Consider the following 23,066-nt stretch of genomic DNA (forward strand, 5'->3'; position numbering starts at 1 on the left):
TACAACCATGTCATTAAGAACACACACACTTGGCTGTCTTTTGGTTTCTTTGTACCTTAGAGACAAAACACGATGTTACTCCTGCCTTTTAAAATGGAAGAATAAATACCATACATGTTATGTGCTTCATTACTTTACCACAGGAGATGGGGGCCCTGTGACTCTCAAAATGCGGTTAAGACTCAGTCAGTCCTGGCGCACAGTGAGGGATTATGGGAGTTGTGGTCCAGCATCATCTGAGGGGCTCCAGGTCCCGCCCCCCCCTGCTTTACAGAAAGTGAGCTCAAGTACCAAGGCTATAAGTGCTTTGTTTAAGAAACACTGTGTGGCATGCGCTCAAGCACTTTAAATATTTGGATAGTTGTAGTAATCCACACAGAACTCATGAAGCTACAGCTAACGTCTTTGTGCTTTGTTTCTCGGTGTTCCAAGCATAGTATATAATTTGGCTGTCGTTATTATGGTGATTATTGTTATTACATTTTGCAAGCTATCGATAAGACGCGGCGACACTACCCTGAACAACCGATTTGGAGTATTGGTGAAACCAATGGTCTGCATTTCAGCACTCCATGCTCATGCAGCGGATGGCATTGGCAGGGCAGCATGGTTCACGTGACAGTGGCACTGGGAGGTGGGCCATCCGGCTGTGATCAGCGTCAGCTCTGGACGGTCAATACTCTACAGAGTTCACCATTGCCAATGGCTCATCAAAGGTCGCCAACATGACTTGCTTTGTGGAAGGTCTGGAGATGATGTCTCCTGCCTCTGTGGGTGAGTGAACTCTATTGTTTAAAGATTCGTCTATAAGGTTTGACACTTCTTCTTCTTCATGGTTTTCATACAACGTACTGATATGCAAAAGAGGGTGAGCAGCAGCGTTACAGTTTAAGGCAGGCACTGGGTCTGCTGGGCTTATGTGGGGCACCTTTTTCGCAGCACCGGAAGTTGCTATGTGGTTGTGATTGCAGGTGAGAAAAGTCCCGGCGGCAGGCACAGTCCTGCAGGTGTTGTGAGAGTAAAGGATATCTTTCCCAGGAACGGAAGATCCTAAAAGAGAAACAACACACTTTTTAGATCGTTGCTCAATTTTCATACACCCAACAGGAACAGTTCTGGCATTCATGTTTTGTGGGTTCATCTCCATGAAAACAAGCAACTGGGGGAGGCTACATTCTCCATGGCCTACACTCTGATACAGTTGGACAGAGTATCTATAATAGGATCCTGTATCATCTTATGCCTCTCTGGGCTAGTTGACACATTAGCCTATCAAAGCCTCTTTGTCCCTGTAGTGGCCACTGGTTTCAACAGCCACTACAGGTATCTGATCTGAAGAACCTTCTTCCAACCCTCAGAAGGACAGCAAGCCATACTCACCCATCCTAACCTAACTCACTTTTTTTTTTTTACTTGCTGAAGGTAAAAAGGAAGTTACCTGTTTCCCTTCCTTGTTCTTTCTAGTATTTGTTGCTCTTGATTTCAGCTGGGAGGAGACAGAACAAGGAAAACCAGCTGGCATCTGAGAGAACAAGGAAGAACAACAACAACAGGGGCAGTGACTCTCTTTCTCTGCAGTCAGAAAAGGCAAGGATGCTATGGTAGTGAGCGCATGGTGACACACTGGGCACCTGTAGAGGCCGCCAGAAGCATGGAGATGCACAGGATGCTTCCTTAAGAGGCTAATGCGTGAACAGATCCTAAGAGACCATCAGCAGGTGCAGAAAGCCTAGCTGCCTAGAAAGCTATTTTAGACTCTGGTGGTGAGACCACTGCTCCAGATTCTAAATAATTGTTAACGCAAAAGGTCTCTCAGAGAAACATACACAGGATTCTTTGAGGAGGGACCCAGAGGGAAAATGCCAAGATATGCACTGGCTGTCTTCTCCCACATGAAAATCAGAATATTCAATTAGGATGTTCATCAGAGGCTGTTTTCTATACAGCCCTATTTTCCGAAGTGGGCGTCTATTGAAGAGAGTCTTTTCTGCAGTGACCTTTGAATTGTGGTGGAACCTTCTCCCTAGATATTTTTTAGATGCCAAAGTCTACATTATTCTCTCAGTGTTCTCATGTCATTTTAGAATATCTGACCTTCTTTTTAATTGGGTGATTGTTTTAAATTTGTTATTGGTTCATTATTCCTATTGTTTTTATTAACTGCTGCACGGTTTTATTGTTTCTACCTTCTTTTAAATAGCTTTCTTGAAGTGCGGAAGCTGGAATATGGAAGCTGGAGGATAAATTCTTAAAAATAAACACCTTAAATATTTCAACACACAGGAAAGCAGGATATTTTAAGCGGCTGACGTAAACACCCAGAGGCCAAAGCAATAAAAACATGATGTAGCATTATTCATAGAAGAGCTGTAGCCAGAATATATATTAAGTAAAAAAGCAAACAAACCTCATCTGCTTATATCAAAGTAGCTGTATTAAAACTAATGGGATTGCTCAGGACTAAGTCATTTGATGATGGGCATAAACTGTCTAGGAAAGCTTTAAGTGCATATTAATGCTACAGTTAAATAGTTCGCCACAGTTAACTGTAGTACTGCGAGGGGGTGGCTTGGAAGCAGAGAATTCTCAGTAGCCTCAACTATAATTCCCATAATTCCTTTGAAGGAAGCCATGACAGATTAGTACAAAACTCATATCAATTTTCCTAGTCTAGAAATACTCCTGAGTGACGTTGAAAGAGGAGTAATTTGCACACTTAATCCCCCCCCAAAAAGGCAATTTCTACAGAGCAATTTAACTCTAAATATCCCAGCATTTGCACCAAGAGAATGAAAAACCTCAGTTATTCCAGAAAGTTTTCCAGAACGACCCCACTCTTTAAGTCCCTAGGTCTTTTCAGCGTTTCCCAAAGTTGGGTCTCCAGCTGCTTTTGGACTACAACTCCCATCATCCCTGAGCACTAGTCCTGCTAGCTAGGGATGATGGGAGTTGTAGTCCAAAACCATCTGGAGACCCAACTTTGGGAAACACTGGTATGGATTCCCTTCAGCTGTGTGAGTTTTCTGCAAGCAGAGCTATTTGTGTGCGTCACTCTGAGGCGAGATATTTTAAGGTCTAACAAAAAAACCCCACAAAATGACGGACAGCCTGTGATATTCAGCTGGCCTATCTCTACAAAGGCCCAAGATGGCAGAGGTCATAGGTGGAGGTGACTATTATTATCCTCCTCCCTCTTCAACAGTCAGGGATTGGGGGGGGGGGAAGCAGGTACTCAGAGCAGAAAAGCTCTGGGACACCTGTTGGGCTGTCCAAGCTGTACAGCTGAGTAAAGAAGCTAGATGGAACAAAATATGAAAACGTCCCTAATGACCTCATGCAAAGGAAACCAAAACCCAGGGTAAACACTGGAACTCTTGAAACCCTACCACTTGGGAAACATGACTAATGCTGCCCCATTCTGCATTTGTTCTGCCTCTGCTCCAGTTCTGAGGCTCAAGTCATTCAAAGTGAACCAACTTTCCTAAAAAAACATCAGTTGACAAGTGCAAGAGGAATAAAAAGCATGATTTTGCAAGAGTTCAGACTGAATTACCAGAGCATCTGAATGGACAACAAGACTATTTTTTAAAAAAACTGTTAAATTAGTGAGTTAAAATTTAAAAATTTAAGCCGCAAATATGGGTGGCTTGCCTCTAGGTTAAGTAAGAGCATATGCAAGGGGGTGGGGGGTGGGGAGAATTCCTACTGACAAGTCTCAGGCTCAGTTTACATCCCTGGGGTCTGGTTTCTGTTTCTGCATGCTCAGAATCCCATGGCTCTGCAATCGCACCTTCCCATCCTACCTCCTCCCATCTGACACATATATATTCCAATACAGAAGCTACGTGAGATTCCAACCATGTGGAAAGCAGCAACCCTGTCCCGGGAACTTCTAAGTAATTGTGGAGGGAAATGCCCAACATTGGAAGGAATTTTGCAAGCGACTTTTGCATTTGACTTGGACCCCATGGGACAATTAGACACGACATTCAATGTACCTTTGAGAGAAGAAGCGACGTGCACAATGACTTTCTCTTCTTGGCTTAAAAATCCACTCCCTTGGCTTTTGGATGTTGCCATAGAGGTAATAGGTTGAATCTCTGGCTTGGGTTTCTTACTGCTCAGTAGATATGGATGAACGTCTAAGGAGAAGTGCCGTGTATGTTTCTTCTCATTGCCTGCGCCGGAGAGGGCGGCAGATTCATTTTTGTGGGCTGAAGATGGCTGAGAGTTTTTCGAGTTGGACTCCAGCAAAGGGGCAACCAGACTGTCCGTCGCCGTTTTCCGACGCACGGGCTTTGGTTTCTCGGGCTTGTTGTTTTCAACCTTCATAATAGCCAACTGCTCTTTGAACGGCTGAGGAAGAGGATTGGAACTTGGGATCCACTTCATTTTCTTCCGGGGTCGCTTAATGACCAGCGGTTCGCTCGGGTCGATGTCCGCAGGATCAATGCTGGGGTCGATGGTTTGTATCCCGGAATCGCGCACGGTTGGGGTAACATCGTGATTAGACTGAGCGAGCGCCGCAAGCAGCTGGCGCACCACGTTGTCGTACATCAGATCGCTCTCGTTGGTGATGAAATCCAAGCGGTTCAGCGACTTGATGTGGTCCCGGTTTTCGTTGCAAAACATAGCCAAGATATTGATGTCGCAGAACTGGGACTTCTGCCACTGCTTTTTCGTCTTTATGCCGACCTTGTTCAGCTTGTCAAAGATGAAGTTGGATTTGCGGACTATAAAGAGGTGGATCAAATTGATGAGGATAATCAAGTTCATGAAACAGAGGAGGCCAATGTCTACCACGGCAATGATGCGCTGCAGCTGAACTGACGGCAGTTTGCAGTTCACCCGGATGAGCAACTTTGAACTGCTCGTTTTGTCGGGAGGCTCCCCCAGAGCGCACGTAAACTCGTTTTGCTTCTGCGTGGCGTAATAGGTGGACAAGTACGTGATCGGGATGATGCTTAAAAATATGATGAACAGATGCCGTGCAAGGTACAGTTTGGCTAAGAAATTGCTACGTCCCCTCCGCTCCAGGTATTTCTCAAATAAGTTTTGCTCCGGGCTCTTTTCCTTTTCCGCGTTCTCAATGATTTCTCTTTTCTCTCGCTCTGTAATCCCAGGGCCTTTGGACTGGATTTGCTTTTCGATTTTTGGCGCACGGCCTTCGGCTGCTCGGTGGTAGCAGTTATCTATCTCCTGGAGCAAAAAGTTAAGTTCAGAAGTCAGCCTGGTGGAGGCCAGGAATTCCCAGCCAAGTGCTGGAATGTACATAATACCAGCAAAAGCCAGCAGGGCATATGGAAGGAACTTATGCTCAAACAAGGAGGGCCAGCGGCTGGCATTTACTCCTGGCAAGGCATCTCTTAGTTCTGTCCAACAGTATCCTCTGGCATACAAGGCTTGGTCACGGGTGAAGTTGTGTGGTGTGTAACAGTATATTGGTTCCTCTGTATAACAGAGAGAAAAGTCACTGCTGTGCATTTAACCTACAAAAAGAAGCTCTGCAAAATAAATATTTCATAAACTATATCAATTTTCGTCTACTGTATATTTAAAATAGCATCAACGTGCATAAAACTGCACCACTCTAATTGCCATGGCCAACTTGGTCTTCCTAATCATGACATAAATATTTTGCGTTCCATAGATCTGCACAGAGATCATAGCTCTTAAACTTAGGTAGTTTACAGAGGAATCTGTAAACCTGAAAACTCTAGGATGAACTTGAGCTAGGAATATCATTTAACACTTACAGCGATTGTCCTGGGGGAGACTTCCAATGTAAATCATAATGTGCTCTGGAAAGCAAAGGAACAGGATGCCACTGCAATACAATTAGCGAGGGTTTGTCCATATAAAACAAGAATTTGTGCTGCTGCGTTTCTCCTTGAACAGGCGCAGTCTTACTATTTCAAAGACTAGATAGATTTCTTTAAGAACACGTGACTAAGCAGGTTTACTATATTATTATTATTTCCTAAAAAAAAAACACCTTTGAAGCAGGTCAAAATGCAGGAGGTGCAGCAAGTAGAAAGCCGGAGAACTTTCTGACCTCCTTGCAGTGGCGAAGCTGCATGCACAGGGGGCGGAGAGTAGGCGGGGGCGTGGCTGGTATGTGTCCTGAGGGCGTGGCGCCCGGCGCAGTGTGCGCAGCGCATTTCTTGGGGGTCGGCCATGATGGTTCCTCCCTCCCCGATGGTGCCGGGGGTGGTGCGCTCCCTCCACCCCCGTTCCTCCGCCAGTGCCTCCTTGAAATCCTTAAAGCAGGTGTGGTGGAACCGTTTGGTCCTGCAGGTCAGTTCCTTATCAAATCCTAGCCTCACAAGCCAAATTTGGCAGGCGTGAGGGACTGCGCACCTGTAAATCACCTGACCTCGCATGTTATCAGGTGACCGGGTGCTTTGACGTTCCAAAGTCGGGACTTCAAAGAACCATGCAAGGCTTGCTGCAGGCATGGCTCGCACAGCCAATCTAAAAGGCTTTGGCTTTGCCACCCACCAACTGATGGGCTAGCAGAGCTGAAGCCAGCTTTTCTTTGTCATTGCACCATCAGGAGTGTGCTTTAAGGTTGCCAATTGTGCATTGGCAGCTGCATCTCTACCTGTGCCACACCTGATGTCATATATGACAAAAGCTGTAGGGCAGGTAGGTGTGGTTTTTTTTGGGGGGGGGAACAGCCTCATTGTCCAAAATTGAACCCTTGTTTGGCCTGCAGACTGGAGGTTCCACACTGACTTAATGGAACAGAAGCTTTGACTATACAGCAACAATATATTTAAAGAACTTGGCTGCTCAATGCTGAGCGGCTTTTATAAATCCTACATTCTCTTTGCTGTGTCCAGATTATTCTCTGTGAGATCTGTATAATTCATTCTCTGCATGTACTCGGCATTGCTGTCAAGTATCCCGTTTTCCCCGGGATTCTCCCTTATTTTAAGCAGTTTCCCACTGCTCTCCCTTATTTTTTATTTCCCTTAAATTTCCCATTTTTAATGGAAGCAGCTCCTCCCCTGCTGGCCAGGGACTGGGTGGGAAGACCTCGCCTACTTGGAGAGAAAAGCCTCAGCCCTCAAAGCAAGTGGGAGCCGTTTCCCGTGCTTACAGGGGGGTGTATTCCTCCCCCTGCATCAGCCCCTATCCATTGCCGCCGAGCCCCTCAGCCGGCCAATAGGGTTAGCTGGTGGGCGGAGCCTGGCTGCCTTTGAGCAGCTGCTGCTTCCTGTCCTGTTTTGATGGGATCAGACAAGAAGACAATGGGGCTCCATTGCGTGGAGCACATGGCTGCCCTCCTCTTTGCTCCGCTCCGAGCCTGAGCCCGCTTGGAGTTTACATTGCTGCTCTGCCCACTTTTGCTTCTGGCTCCGCCCACCACTGACATGTGACTGTCCCCGGGATAGGTGAGACTGCTGATCCCTTATTTTCAAATCCGAAACTTGACAGCTATGGTACTCGGACAAAGAAAGGTAGTTTTAAATTATCAAGGCGTCTAGGACCATGGCGGTTGTTTACCTCTCATGAGCTGAAGGAACAGTTGCTGTGTTCTAAATTTTGGAGCTTTTAAAAATAAGTCCACAAGGAGAGGCCCATTCTCTATACAGAGATTTTCCGAGACAACGGTGCTACCAGAAATGCCAGGCTATCCCATGGTACATTTCTATGACAGTTAATCTGGCCTGTCTTGAAATCGTAGCCCATTGGGAAAGGGTACAGAATCTGTATCCCAACGCATCATATTCCAAAGCAATGGGCAAAAAACAGCCCATTGTGAATTTAGCAGTATGGAAGCTCCTTCAAAGCATTCTGGATTCGAACACCATATTCAGGGTAACAGAATAACTTCTATTCATAACTTGGCCAGAGCTTGTTTGTTTATTTATTATAAAACACGATTCAGGGTAGATGATAGCCAAAAGCTTTACTTCCTTCCGTATCTATGTTTCCATGGCAAACTGCTGCAAGCTAATGATCAATGTAAAGTGCTCCCTTATAATTTGAACACCAAGACATTTTGGGGTGAATGCCACACATTTTCTATATGGAGAAAAGCACAACAGCTATGATTTCTAGAAACCCACCAGCCCCATCTTGGCTATATACATTCTATGTAAATGCAGCTGTCCAATGTCCTGTAAATCATCTGGCAACCCAATTAAAATATAGATTTAAGTACATAATGGGTTGGTTTCACTGTAACACTAGTAAACGTAAAGGGACCCCTGACCATTAGGTCCAGTTATGTCCGACTCTGGGGCTGCTGGGCTCATCTCGCGTTACTGGCCGAGGGAGCCGGTACAGCTTCCAGGTCATGTGGCCAGCATGACAAATCCGCTTCTGGCGAACCAGAGCAACGCACGGAAATGCCGTTTACCTTCCCACCGGAGCAGTACCTATTTATCTACTTGCACTTTGACACGCTTTCGAACTGCTAGGTGGGCAGGAGCTGGGACCGAGCAACGGGAGCTCACCCCGTCACAGGGATTCGAACCGCCGACCTTCTGATAGCATAGGCTCCTCTCAGGTTTGTGTGCTTCCTTTTTTCCCCTGGTACAGCTGGGAGGAAGGGTTGGGAAGCGTTCACTCCCGTTTTAAGTAAACTACAGCTTGCTGTGTCTTCTGAACTCAGGCAAACCATGGTTAATCTTAACCTATGATTAGTAGAAACAAGCCAGCTTCAAACTGGACTTTATGAATCTGACTTATTTCCACTAAACATAGTTAAAAGATTAGACATAGTTCAGAGAACACGCCAACCTGTGGTAAAAACAGAAGCTGAAGCTCTCAAATCATTACTTCTCATTACCACACCAAAGGAAGGCACAAGCCCCAAGGGAAGGCTAGGCTCATTCTTGTAACACTAAACCATGGTTACATCTCAACACAACCAACGTTTCTCTGTAGGGATATCAATTGATCTAGAATCCAAACAAACACTTATCTTTCAGGGATGCATATTTTTAACTTTAAATCTTGACAACTTAGACAATTCAGGCTCTGTTAGTGTCTTAACAATAATTTAAAATGATCAGAAATTAAAACATAGCCTCTGCAACCCACTAAACCAGGGATCTCAAAGCCCTTTCTGATACAAAAGTTCTCACCAATCTTCTAAAGACTGGGGGAGAGCAACTAACCAGTCAGCTAACAGAGATCCTGTAACTATGACACCATTTAAGAGTAGGACTCTAAATCTTATGGCTGAATGGAGGAGATTTCCTCCCACCCCAGGGATGTACTTAAGCAAAGCATTTTAATTTGTCCTACATATGTGAATGTCTGCCATCCACTGCATAGGCAAATACAAACTTCTGTGCTTCATGATACAGTTGTGGGAGTAAAGTCAGTTCTCAGCAACTCAGGCATGGGACCAACTCCTATCGATGGAATCCTGCCATGTGTGAGTCTGCCCACAATGCACAGAAACACAAGGACTGTTGACAATATCCAGTAATGATAGGTCTTTTGCATGTGCTATAAAATTATTAATTCAGTTAGGAATGCCTTGTTTCACTTGTGTGGGTGGGTCTGTCTAACTGATTTCAAAAGGGCTGCAATTAATTTTGTCTCATTTGTGTAGTTAACACTGCCAAAGATTACTTTTGCATCTGAATACTTAGGTTTGCTGCTAAGGATTCTGCAAATGTTTGCTTTCAAGTGTCCTCTAGGGAGAAATTTACTGTGACATACAGTGACACAATAATAGTTTTGGGGAAGGGATCTGCATGGGCGAGTCTATTCTGTATTCATAACAGCTCACAGATGCTCCCTTACTAGATGCAGGAAATGGGCTAAATTATTCACAGTGCCCTGGCAAAGAGCTCCTAAAATAATGCTATTAGCATCTAGCTTTGGGAGATGTATACTGAAAGTACAAACACTGTCACATTTAGGTGGACTGTGATCACACAACCATAACTCAGGCTACTATATAGGATAAAATCATATCAAGGATAGCCTTCTATAAGAAGAAGAAGAAGAAGAAGATTTTGGATTTGATATCCCGCTTTTCACTACCCGAAGGAGTCTCAAAGCGGCTAACATTCTCCTTTGCCTTCCTCCCCCACAACAAACACTCTGTGAGGTGAGTGGGGCTGAGAGACTTCAGAGAAGTGTGACTAGCCCAAGGTCACCCAGCAGCTGCATGTGAAGGAGCGGAGACGCGAACCCGGTTCACCAGATTACGAGTCTACCGCTCTTAACCACTACACCACACTGGCTCTCTACCTTCTCCATAAGAAGCTGATTCCTATTGTATGATTTCTGGAAACAGAGTGACTCCCGTCACGGGACACATGAAGAGATGTGTTGTGTGAATGACCTCCACATCCCATACACTTCAAGACAATATTACGGCCAGCAGTTCCCGAAATACCTTGGTAGTAGGTCTCATCATGACTTAGCGCAAGCTATTCAACATCAAGTGAAGGCAATCACTTGCAAAAAAAGGAGAAAAGGGACTACAACTCCCATCATCCCTAGCTAGCAGGATCTATGGTCAGGGATGATGGGAATTGTAGTCCAAAAGCAGCTGGAGCCCAACATATGGGGAACCCTGCTAGTATAAAAACAACAACAACAACTCATTTGCAGCATTACACCTCGCCTGCTTAAACCACACAATCCCAGTACAACTTCTCACTGCGCACAGTCACGTGTTCAAAATGGGAGTTATTATCTCGCTGGCAATTTTAGATTATTATCTAATGGAACTGCATATCTATCTATACTTTTCACACGAAGCTGGTTACCTGTCTCCCCCCCCCCCGAATTAAAATATGCTCCAAACTAACACCGACAAGGCTTTTTATAGAACGGCAGAGTAAGAAGGTGAGCCCATTCCTAGTGTGTTTCTACGTGAGCTGCTGTTCCAAGTTTACCTCCTGATTGGAAAGAGGCAAGCTGAAAGCAGTGGGTTGGCACAGGCTGGTATGCCTCTGGGGATGGGTGACCCAACGGGCTGGTGCAGGAGGGACACACTAAAGGATTGGTTTCTTCTCCTCTCTGCAGTCAGCATGGAAACCAAGGAGACTTGCAGATCCCACTCACTCATCTGCATGGAAATCTTATTCATTGGCTATGGCCCTGAGGCAGGTTGTTAAGCAGAATTATTTTAATTCTCTATACCAGGGGTGGCCAACTTCCAAGAGACTGCGATCTACTCACAGAGTTAAAAACTGGCAGTGATCTACTCCCTTTTTTGGGGTTCAGGTCAAAGTTGTTGAGTTTTTTCAGGGAGGAGGTAAAATGTTGAGCTTTTTTTAGGGGAGCCACAGTTGTTCAGCTTCTTTGGGGGGGAGCCAATGATCTACCGGTGATCTACCGCAGACGTCCAGTGATCTACCGGTAGATCACGATCTACCTGTTGGACGTGCCTGCTCTATACGAAACAGGCTCGGGAGGATTGAGCTGATGAGACCAATTATGGGTCCAACGGGCAAGAAGGTGGTTTCTGCACACGCTGTAGGGGCAGATAGGGCTCATCAACTGGGAAAGTAGCCCATCTAGGAGAAGGGAATCTCTAATCCTAAACATCCGCTGCCCTGCTTTGAACATGTAGGTGTGAACCATGTCTATAGTACTGCTAATTCACATTGTTCAGGATTTCATTCAAAAACAATAAGATCAAGCAAGAAAATACATGGCAGGCTAAGCGCCTTAGCAATGCTGGAATGTCTGTGATATCATCAATCGCTTCTGGCCACTAGGCTGCTTATTTTGCATACATTTAAGCTTTAATTGTCACAGACTGAAAATTCTGCATTTTAATTTCCCTCTGACCTTATTTTTTACACACACACACACACACACACACACACCCCTCCATATTCCTGCTAAGGATAATATTTAGCACACTTGATGTAGTGATTCTAGATCTCAAAAACATATTGTTATTAATTTTATTATTTACACCAGCCACGTCCAACAGGTAGATCGTGATCTACCGGGAGATCACTGGATGTCTGTGGTAGATCGATCACTGTCCCCCCAAGAAGCTCAACAAGTTTGGCTCCCCCCAAAAAAGCTCAACATTTTTGCCCTGGATCCCTAAAAAACGTGGTTTTCCCCTCCCTAAAAAAAAGCAAAAAAGCTCAACAACTTCACCTGAATCCCCCCAAAATGGGCCTTCCTCCTTCCTAAAAAAGCAAAAAAGCTCATCAACTTTGACCCAACCCCCCCCAAAGGGGGTAGATCACTGCCAGTTTTTATCTATGTGAGTAGATCGCTGTCTCTTGGAAGTTGGCCACCCCTGATTTACACCATGCCCATCTGGTTGCGTTACCTCAGCCACTCAGGGTGGCTCACAACACATTAAAAATAGTAAAACATTAGACGTTAAAAAATTTCCCAAAACATGGTTGCCTTCAGATGTCATAATCAATATTATGCCGTAATAAATGTGGCGAAACAAGGCACTGTTGTTTTTGCTGCAACAGACTGACATGGCTGGTCCTCTGGAAACAGCTAAACAAGGAGGCGAGAATAAGTGATAACATCTTTTGAAAACAACAGCAGCAGCAAAATCAATCCTCAGAAATTGTTAAGTAGTTTGGCCCTCTACACACAACTCCTCTCGGCTGAGATCATGCTACCTGAACGTGCTTGTTTTCCGATAAATGCGGCTCCATAATAAGCAGGCATTCATCGTTTGGATTTGAACGTATTCTATGGCATTAGGTAATAATGAAAGTCGGGCTCTCTGACCTTTGCAACAACAGACCTCAGCGTGAAAAACAAGAGAGAAAGCACAGCGGGTTCAGCTAATGGAGAGAGCTATTGTGCACGAATAACAGGCTTCACGTATGACAATGGAACGACATCGTTTCCAATCCATCCAAAGCTTTGCATGTGCAAACTCGGCTGAAATGAATGAGAGCTGCACAAGAGCGCACACCTGTTAGACCGTGCCCATATTGTACCATAATGCTATGCAAATGTGCCCAGAAAGAAATCTCCTAGCGCTCTTCTAAACTGGGCTTATGAACAAAAATACAACACAACATGTGAATTCCTCGATTTCTTTAATTGAGTGAAAAGCAGGCATCGCATTGTTCCTGTGAATCAGCTTAAAAGAGAAACAATGTCCCCGGAACCTCTTCTTTCTGGAAAAGAAATGATAAACTGGTTAAAATAGTTTAAATGAAATTCATTATATTTTCAGTGGCACCTTAGAGACCAACTAAGTTTGTTCTTGGTATGAGCTTTCGTGTGCATGCACACTTCTTCAGATACCTTCTTCGTATCTGAAGAAGTGTGCATGCACACAAAAGCTCATACCAAGAACAAACTTAGCTGCTCTCTAAGGTGCTACTGGAAGGATTTTTTTATTTATTTTGTTTTGACTATGGCAGACCAACACGGCTACCTACCTGTCACTATATTTTGTTTGCCAGCAAGTAAACGTATCAGCTTTTCTCACTTTGGCCAGGTGATTTTTAAAAATGCAAATCCACAAATTGTTACAAAAACAATGGATGCCACTGAATAAGTATCATCAAATGAAATGCATCATGAACTGGTGAATCGAGGATTCTGGCGCCATGTTTAGCAACCACTCCTTGCTGAGCCACTCATAGGCAAGAGTCATGGCTTGTGCAGGCTGTGCTTTCTGAGAGGACAGCAGGGGCCAAAGCTGGTGATTGGTTCCTGAGAGTCGTATACCACCCTTCGTCAGGCGATCTCAGGGTGGCTCACAACATAAAATTACTATCTATCTATCTATCTATCTATCTATCTATCTATCTATCCATCTATCTACACACACACACACACACACACAAATACACCATAAAAAAAGTTTGGGATGAAATCTCAACTAGGAAGTGGTGGTGATATTCGTTCTAAGTATTCCCCCCATTTAATAAAAATGTAATTATAGTACCTCTGGTTAAGAGAAGTATCCTCAGTGGCAAACACAGCTTTCTTGAGAAAACATTCTCCCGCAACATGCAGTTAAATACAGACCTCTCTATGTCACGATTCGGAACACAGCTCACGGGCAAGAGTTCCTCTGAAATAAATGACTGGGTTTACGGGTTCAGTCTTTTCCAGTTTAGTTGGGGGCAAATGAAACGCATTCAAATATTAAAAGAGCTTACCCTGTTGTTACTGTTTCAACGTAACTGTCTTTGGAGGGCCTCGAGGTGGCCCTGACATCAACGCAAGACCCTTGGGTGGGGTCTGAGGAAGGTGGACAAAGGCACTGTATGCTCTTTGCTACCCCTTCAATCTTTACTAGGGTTTCAAGTGCCCTCTGTTGAAAGAACAGATTACACACATCTTTATCCCACCCCGTATCTGATTTGAAATTATTGCGTTGGTGTATATGAAATCGTTTTCAATGCTTTATTGCTAAATCACTTCCATGTGTTTTATAGGCAGCAATTCATAAATGGAGCGAAATAAGTCAACCTGCTAGACACATTGAGAATTTGGCTTGTAGGCTGGCCACATTCTGTCCCCTCCAACGGCCAGCTCTCTGCTGATGAAAGGGACCAAATCCTCTGAAGCACAACCTGGTCCTTCAAAATTCTGGAAGGGTTCAAGTTCCTAAACAGATGTGCAGCTATAGCTGTGTGGTTCTTTACATCTTGGCTTCCATAAAGAGCATAAAACTGCAAAGTGGTTGTACCAGCTTTGTATATAAACCAATGTGGCTTTCTTGTCCAAGTAGCTGCCCTTACAGCATGCGTCAAACATAAAAGTCTGAAAACTCATTTGATCTCATTTTCTCAATGTCTCTGCGGCATTAAAGAAAAAAGAGAGAGATGAATGAACATAGGAATTAAAGCCCCCCCCCATGGTATATTCAAATGATCTGAGATGCTTCCTGACCTTTTCTTTATGGGGAAAGGAGACCGGATAGGGCTCACTTCCTGCTCTTTAACGAAAATTAGCAGTTGTAGAGATCCAAAGTCTAATTTTAGCACACATCAAAGCTACAGCTATCATTTGGGTATGGCGGAGCCCCAACTCTAACTTGTTTGATTACATCATAATCCTTTCACAGACCTGAAAATGATTATTTCAAAAGCTGTAGATTTTTGCGCCACAAATCAAAATCTTCATCTTACTTAGCCAATTTTCTTTGGAACAGGTTTGATGGAGAAGGTTGCATGACATCTTAACATGTTTTAGTGATGTTCACTGAGGTCCAGTTCCGAGGGCCTTCTGGCAGTTCCCTCACTGCGAGAAGTGAACCAGCCAGGGGGCCTTCTCGGTAGTGGCACCCGCCCTGTGGAACGCCCTCCCATCAGATGTCAAGGAAATAAACAACTATCTGGCTTTTAGAAGACATCTGAAGGCAGCCCTGTTTTAGGAAGTTTTTAATGTTTGATGTTTGGTTTTCGAACGCCTTGTGACTCAAATGTTTTGGCTCCCGAACACCGCAAATGCAGAAGTGAGTGTTCCGGTTTGCGATCTTTTTTGGGAAGCCAAATGTCCAACGCAGCTTCCAATTGCGTGCAGGAAGCTCCTGCAGCCAATCGGAAGCCGCGCCTTGGTTTTTGAACAGACTTCTGGAATGGATCCCATTCGAGAACCAAGGTACGACTGTATTCTGTTGGGAGCCGCCCAGAGTGGCTGGGGAGGCCCGGCCAGATGGGCAGGGTATAAGTAGTAATTTATTTATTTATTTATTTATTTATTTATTTATTTATTATTATTATTATTATTATTATTATTATTATTTTGTTGGGGCTGCCTTGGATATGTGTAAGCAGCAACACATTGGGTTGTATTCCGACCTAAGTCCACTGAATTCAATGCATCTATTCTGAGTGTGATTAAGTCAGATACTAACCCAATGTCTACCTGCAGATCTCTGGGATTCAAGAGCAGTAGTGTGACACCCAGAAAGGTAACCAATATAGACTTACTTGGGAGTAGGCCAGCCCCACTGAGACAGTCGTGAATAATTGCTGAGTAACTATGCACAGGAACAGTCTGCATGAGAATGAAGAGGAATATCTGTGGTTGAGATATACTATCAGTATCAAGGAAATCCTTAATACTATATTTTATTTCCGGGGTGGCTAATCCCCAGCTTGGGGGTTGAGTCTACAATTTTGAAATTGTAGTTCAGTTCAGATGAGGAGGGGCAGGCTGTTTTCCTCTGTGTGTGTGTGTGTGACTATGGGGTGTCCACTGCCAACATGTGACCCTGCCACCCAAGAGTTGCTCAAGGATGACTGTGGTCCTGGGCCCCAAAATGGTTAGCCACTCCAACTGAAAGACACACAGTGCACAAAGAGATGCTGTGCCCCATTCAAACAGATGTACTAAACTCAACACATTGAAAAGTACAAGTTAACCAGGAGAGATTACATATTGGGGATTAAACAAAAGACCGAAAATGACTCATCAGTCATATAACTTACTGTCTCCTCCGTTACTTCTTTAGCAGGAGAGTGGTAGAGGGCTGCAGTAGGGAACTGCTAAGAGAGAGAAAAATGAATAAAAACTGCAGCAATACCTGTTGGAGATGCAATTCGGCAAAAGGCACCCTATTTCATATTTGGTGGAGCTGCCCAGGCATTAAACAATTCTGGGAGTTAATTTACAATGAAATGAAAAAAAAAAAGTTTAAATATTCCTTTAAAAAAAAACACCAGAAGGTTTTCTGTTGGGTACTGTACGAAGCAGATAGGGTGCTTTATTTATATGCAACAGTGGCCGCAAGGCTACTTGTTGCGAAAAACCGGAAAAGTATTGAAATACCGACCATAACAGAATGGCTTGCTAAACTAACAGAGTACCATAATGTGATAAAAGACAACGGGGAGTATTGGAGGGATTTCAAAGGACAGGTTGGAAAAGGAATGGAATGCCTTCAGGAGACATCTACAAAAGTATATTGAAAAACCTGAACTCCTATCAGAATGTAACAAGTTGCGTGAAAAATATGAGTCAGGAGAGAAAAAGGAATTGAAAGAAATAGAATTGAAAGTAACAGTACAATTAATAGTATACATGAAAATTGATAGAAGACAGAAGATATTGCAACTGAGAAGATTGGAAACCTAGCACGGGGTGTGGTGGGGGTGGGGGTGGTTAAGGGTGGTAGAGGGCAAGAAGGAAAGTAAAATGTTATTTAAAGTTAAGGTTAATTATTCTATATTCAAGAGGTGGGAGATTGTATGTATGTATATTTGTATGTATTTATCTGTAAGCTTTTATATCAATTTTTTTCAATAAAAATTAAATTATTTTTTTAAGAGACAGAAAAATCAGTATTCATGAGCTTACTTGGGTGTAATCAAGCCATTTTGAGTGAATGTCATGAGAAAGCCAAAGAGTGGGCTATGGATTGACCTGTACACTGCCACCTGGCTTTTCTGCTGTCTTAAAAACAAAAAACCCAACTGGAATCTTTGGGGAAGAGAAAAGGATCTATAGAAGAAGAAGAAGAAAAGTGCAATCTTTGCTGGAAGTCAGATACTGTTATCACTTTTCAAATATGCAACTCAATATTATATAAGCTGTCCTTTAAAAAGGATCAATCCTTAAGCTTCCTAAAGGGCATCTGAGAGATGCTGTAATTCCAGATGAGTAACCATTGGTGGTTAACAACCCCTCCTCCTTTCATTCAAATGCCAGGGCTGCTGGGAAATGAAACCGTCCCTTGATCCGATGATGAATCATTCCTTTTGCAAGCCCCGTGAGCCCAGACACAAGCGAGCAGCTTCCGCATTCAGAAACCACAGCCACAGCAGTCCACAGAAAGACGCAACAGACTGAAAGAACTGGAGCAAGAACCCCATAAACCAGGCATGGAATATATTGCCAGTTAGGGATTGAAATGAGTTCTTTGATTGCTTATGGCAGGCATGGCCAAACTTGGCCCTCCAGCTGTTTTGGGACTACAACTCCCATCATCCCTAGCTAACAGGACCAGCGGTCAGGCATGATGGGAATTGCATTCCCAAAACAGCTGGAGGGCCAAGTTTGGCCATGCCTGCCATAAGCAATCAAAGAACTCATTCCAATCCCTAACTGGCAATATATTCCATGATGCACTGAGTCTTCATACTAGGCCAAGGGAATACTTGGATTACAATCCCATGCACCCTTACCTGAGAGGAAATCCCACTGAACTTTGTCCAAGTAATCATGCACGGGATAGCACCATTAAACTGCTGCTCTTGCCATGGGGGGAAAGCAAGACAGCAAATGTGTATCAGGTGATGAGACATGCTATACCAGGCTTCCTCAACCTCGCACTCCAGATGTTTTGAGACTACAATTCCCATCATCCCTGACCACTGGTCCTGCTAGCTAGGGATCATGGGAGTTGTAGGCCAAAAACATCTGGAGGGCCGAAGTTGAGGAAGCCTCTGCTATACCTTTTTAAAATGTGGCTCTTTTTTAGGGGGTGTTATTGGGGTATTGTTTTTATCTTTATTTTATATATTGTGATCTTTTCTGTGAACCACCCTGGGACCTCCAGGTATAGGGTGGCATATAAATGGAATACTACTACTACTACTACTATTATTATCCATCCGAAAATCACAGGGCAGTTCACAAATAGTGGTCGCATTCCTCAGTGGCGCCATAGATACAGGTGAAACTCGAAAAATTAGAATATCGTGGAAAGGTTCATTTCTTTCAGTAATTCAACTTAAAAGGTGAAACTAATATATGAGATAGACTCGTGACATGCAAAGCGATCTATGTCAAGCCTTTATTTGTTATAATTGTGATGATTATGGCGTACAGCTGATGAGAACCCCAAATTAACAATTTCCAGTAGCCAATGAAAACAATTGCTTACATAAATGGACTTTCCCACAATATTCTAATTTTTCGAGTTTCACCTGTATAGAAGGGTGATTAACAATGGAGATGCAATAAGGAGCTGGATAAAAATACTGAAGATAGCCCTTGGATAATTAAGCGGTATCTTTTTAAAAGCATGATGCTGCTCCTGAAATAAGTGCATTTCCCCCTTAATGTCTCTACACCAGATCTAAAACGTAGCTATAGTTCAGAGGCAAACCCAACAACGTGCCGGTATTAATTGTGCATAAAAACTGGACCGTGCCCACTTAGGTAATTAATTGTTCAAACCTTTGCCTTCTCAAATTCAGTTGCTTGTCCTGGCGCACAGGAAAACAAAATGTTCACTTCCTCTTTACCTTTGGGAATGTTTACGCCAGCTGCTCCTATTCTGAAGCTGCTCTGTGCCCAGAATGTTATTTATTTGCTTGTAACACTTTGTCCCCAGGAACTGAAAATGGTCCGTCAATTTGTTCCAGCGACCATGCCAGAGTCACACATTATGATGGGCTACCTGAAGGATGCCACACTCTATATTCTCTGCTGGCCCTTCCTACACTCAACAAAGAAACAAAAAGATCAAGGTAATAATTTTTTTTGCTTGGAGCTTCTAATTCCTCTACTAATTTTGAGGGGCAAGTTGCTTCATAACCCAATTTACTGTAATCTACAGCTATTTTGCACTCTTTTTAAAAAGAGTCTTTTTTAATATTCCCAGGAGAAAACAATGAGTTGGGACATCTTAGTCTAGCTTTTGTTTTTCCCTGAAAATATTTAAAAAAAGACTTTTAAAAACGAGTGCAAAATAGCTCACTGGAAGGACAGATCCTGAAGCTGAGGCTCCAATACTTTGGCCACCTCATGAGAAGAGAAGACTCCCTGGAAAAGACCCTGATGTTGGGAAAGATGGAGAGCACAAGGAGAAGGGGACGACAGAGGATGAGATGGTTGGACAGTGTTCTCGAAGCTACCAACGTGAGTCTGACCAAACTGCAGGAGGCAGTGAAAGATAGGTGTGCCTGGCGTGCTCTGGACACAACTAAATGACTAAACAACAACAGTGTAGCTTTTGAAAAGCTTTGGAGAAACTTATGTACTGGCGATAGTCACAGTCTACCCACAGCATTTTGTACCAGCTGGAGTCTTTCAGTCTTTCAGTCTCACAATGGTCAAGTCTTGGGGTTATACTATACAGTCGTACCTCGGAAGTTGAACGGAATCCGTTCTGGATGTCAGTTCAACTTCCAAAATGTTCGAAAGCCAAGGTGCAGCTTCTGACTGGCTGCAGGAAGCCGCATCGGATGTTCGGTTTCCAAAGAACATTTGCAAATCGGAACACTCACTTCCAGGTTTGCGGCATTCGGGAGCCAAAATGTTCGACTCGCAAGGCGTTCGGGATCCAAGGTACGACTGTATACTACAGTTTGACATGTTTCTCAAAGCAGCTTCCTAATTCATCTCTAGCCAAGGTGCAAACACCTTTGCCTAGGCCAGCAGTGGTGTCCAAACTTTTTTCAGAGGGCCAGATTTGATGAAGTGAAGGGCCGTGAGGGCCGACCAAAAGCCCAACCTTTTTAAAGGATTTTTTTCAGATTGAAGAATTTTACCCCAGGAAATAAACTGCCACAGGGACCGGATTAAACTGACCGGCGGCCTGGATTAGGCCCCTGAAACGGACTTTGGACATGCCGGGGGGGGCAGGTAAAGACATCCTTGCCCCATCAACGACCCCTTAGTGTGTGTACAAGCAGAAACAAATCTGACACGAATGAAGCCGTGCTGATGCGAGCAGCTGGAAGGAGCTGTGAAATACACCATGAATAAAACAACTACATTGTGCTTGAAGGCGGTAATGTGAGCACATCCTAAATAAAAACGGAACTCAGTCTGCTGCCAGAAGGCTGCGTATCTTTTACAGTTATTACTTTTTTCAGTTCAGAAGCTTACATGTTCTTACATCGATGGGAAATGGTTTAACAGAAGGCCCCACAACTTAAGTCTTGCTACTTCTTCAGAAGAAGTGTGCATGCACACGAAAGCTCATACCAAGAACAAACTTAGTTGGTCTCTAAGGTGCTACTGGAAAGAATTTTTTATTTTGTTCTTGCTACTTTGCCATCTTTGCCGCTGCCCCACAAAAACCAACCAAGGGATTAATGTGAGCACGTAAAAGGTTTCACTACAAACCCAAACAATTTGTTGGATCGGTAATTTTCAGTGGGCTGTATGATTCACTTTCTAAAAGCTCTGGGTGTGTGTGTGTGCTATGGTCATTCAAGCTGAAAACGTATTGCTTTTAAATGCCTCAATGCAGATTCACACAACATTAATAGCTATTCGCAAAGAGACAATAATTTCCATATCATATCCCATTGCTGTTCCCAGCCAACCCTATTCCCCAATCACATGGAGACTCAGCTCTTCCAAATACAGACTTATATCCACAAATACATTTGTATTTCATGTTCATATCATTTTTAAAGAAATAGTAAGTTACTCTGATAGCAATTTAATACCGCCTGTTCAAAATGCTACTACTTTGTTTGCAATGGAAACAATTGCTTCAGAAAGTGTTAGAGGGATATAAGGACACTTTGCATTTTCTGTACATTATCTGGTAATCCTCACAACAGCCTTGGAAGGGAGACCAGGATTACTGTTTCCACATTGCGGATTGGTGACCTAGCGAGCGCACAGCAGAAAAAAAGGTTCAAAGCGGCGTTGAGACAAAAATGAAGCCCCACTTACACCACAATACATGTGTTAAATCTTCAAGGTTACCACAAGACTCCTGGTTGCTTTAGCTGCACAGTTATCCCTCTGGAAATTGCCACTTAAAAAGAAAGAAAAGAAAAGAGACCCTTTTATAGTTTGCGGCCTATTGCATTTCTATATCCTCCAGCAAAAGGTGGGAAGGGGGAACCTGGAATTCTTCAGAATGCCTGAAGGTCTACACAGATATGGAGAAAATCAACAAGGTCAGGGCTATAGCTTGGTGGTGGAGCATCTGCCTCGAACTCAGAAGGTCCCAGGTTCAATCCCTGACATTTCCAGGAAGGGTGGATTTGATTTAAATCAAATCGACTTAAATCACGATTTAAATCACTAGTCAGTAACACTTGATTTAAATCATTTTTTTAAACAGAAAAACTCGTTCTTCCTGGTATAATCTTAATATTTACAATCAGATGAAGGTTTCATTTTTGGAATAATAAATTTTCAGAGTAGTTTTTACAGTTATATCAAAAATTAGCGATTTGGTTATACTATCAGAAATACACAGACAGATTATTATGAAATTATTTTGAGATTCATTAACTGTTTATATTTGGACAACTTTTCTACTGTACTTTATTGGAAGGAGAAAAATAAACATTTCCTTAATAACCATTTAAACAATCTATTTAATGAAAACAATAACATTATAGCATACGTATGCATGTTTGCTAACTGATGTGGTTAAACTTTTTAAAAAAAAAAAAAAAAAAAAACCAGCACCTTAAGATTGAGTTTTAGCGCACATGAGAAACTTAAAACAAATCCTTATTTCCTAATTTATTATAATGTGACTAAAATAGAAAACTATCTTTAGAAAGATTTTTCCTCAAAAAAGCATTTTATTTTAAAAATTCGATTTAAATTAAAAAAATCCAATTAAAATAAAATAAAAATCCATTTTTAATAATAATAATAATAATAATTGATTTTTATCAATTATTATTGCAGTCTGGAACCCTAGACAACCACTGCCAATCAGTGTAGGCAGAACTGAGCTAAATAGACCAATGGTCTGATTCATCTTAAGCCAGTTTCTTATGTTCCAATGATGACACATGATTACTGTGCTTTATCCACCTGCCATGAAATCCTTCGAGCTAAAACCAACCCCAGCACCTTCAGGTGCACTCCTGAGGCTGATGCATAATAGGGAAGAAGAAGAAGAAGAGTTTGGATTTGATATCCCGCTTTTCACTACCCTAAGGAGTCTCGAAGCAGCTAACATTCTCCTTTCCCTTCCTCCCCCCAACAAACACTCTGTGAGGTGAGTGGGGCTGAGAGACTTCAAAGGAGTGTGACTAGCCCAAGGACACCCAGCAGCTGCATGTGGAGGAGCGGAGACGCGAACCCGGTTCACCAGATTACGAGTCTACCGCTCTTAACCACTACACCACACTGGCTCTCAGAGGTTAATTGTAAATAGGCATGATGAAGGGGAGCACTTGCAAGAACTCAGGGCAACGGCACCAAACCACAAGGAGACCGGGTGCCAGTAACAGGGCAGAGAAAGG

The 23,066-nt window shown here is 43.3% G+C and overlaps 1 protein-coding gene across 8 annotated transcripts in view; it reads right to left on the bottom strand.

The window, feature by feature from the left end:
• Positions 1–222: 222 nt before the first annotated feature.
• The window catches only part of PANX2 (pannexin 2), a 28,518-nt gene continuing 5,674 nt past the window's right edge, over positions 223–23,066 (bottom strand). For 2 of the 8 annotated variants that reach the window (XM_033162910.1, XM_033162909.1), the window contains exons 2-3: positions 3,999–5,504; positions 223–1,050 (exon numbers count right to left, since the gene is read on the bottom strand). In XM_033162910.1, coding sequence (XP_033018801.1) covers positions 674–1,050; positions 3,999–5,484 — 1,863 coding nt within the window. In that variant the 5' untranslated portion in view covers positions 5,485–5,504 and the 3' untranslated portion in view covers positions 223–673. Of the gene's footprint in view, positions 1,051–1,432; positions 1,523–3,998; positions 5,505–8,754; positions 8,977–12,892; positions 12,952–23,066 lie in introns of those variants that run through there. The other 6 variants (XM_033162912.1, XM_033162908.1, XM_033162907.1 and 3 more) reach the window with 6 other exon arrangements.

The sequence above is a fragment of the Lacerta agilis genome, chromosome 10 (assembly GCF_009819535.1).
Source record: "Lacerta agilis isolate rLacAgi1 chromosome 10, rLacAgi1.pri, whole genome shotgun sequence".
NCBI lineage: Eukaryota > Metazoa > Chordata > Lepidosauria > Squamata > Lacertidae > Lacerta > Lacerta agilis.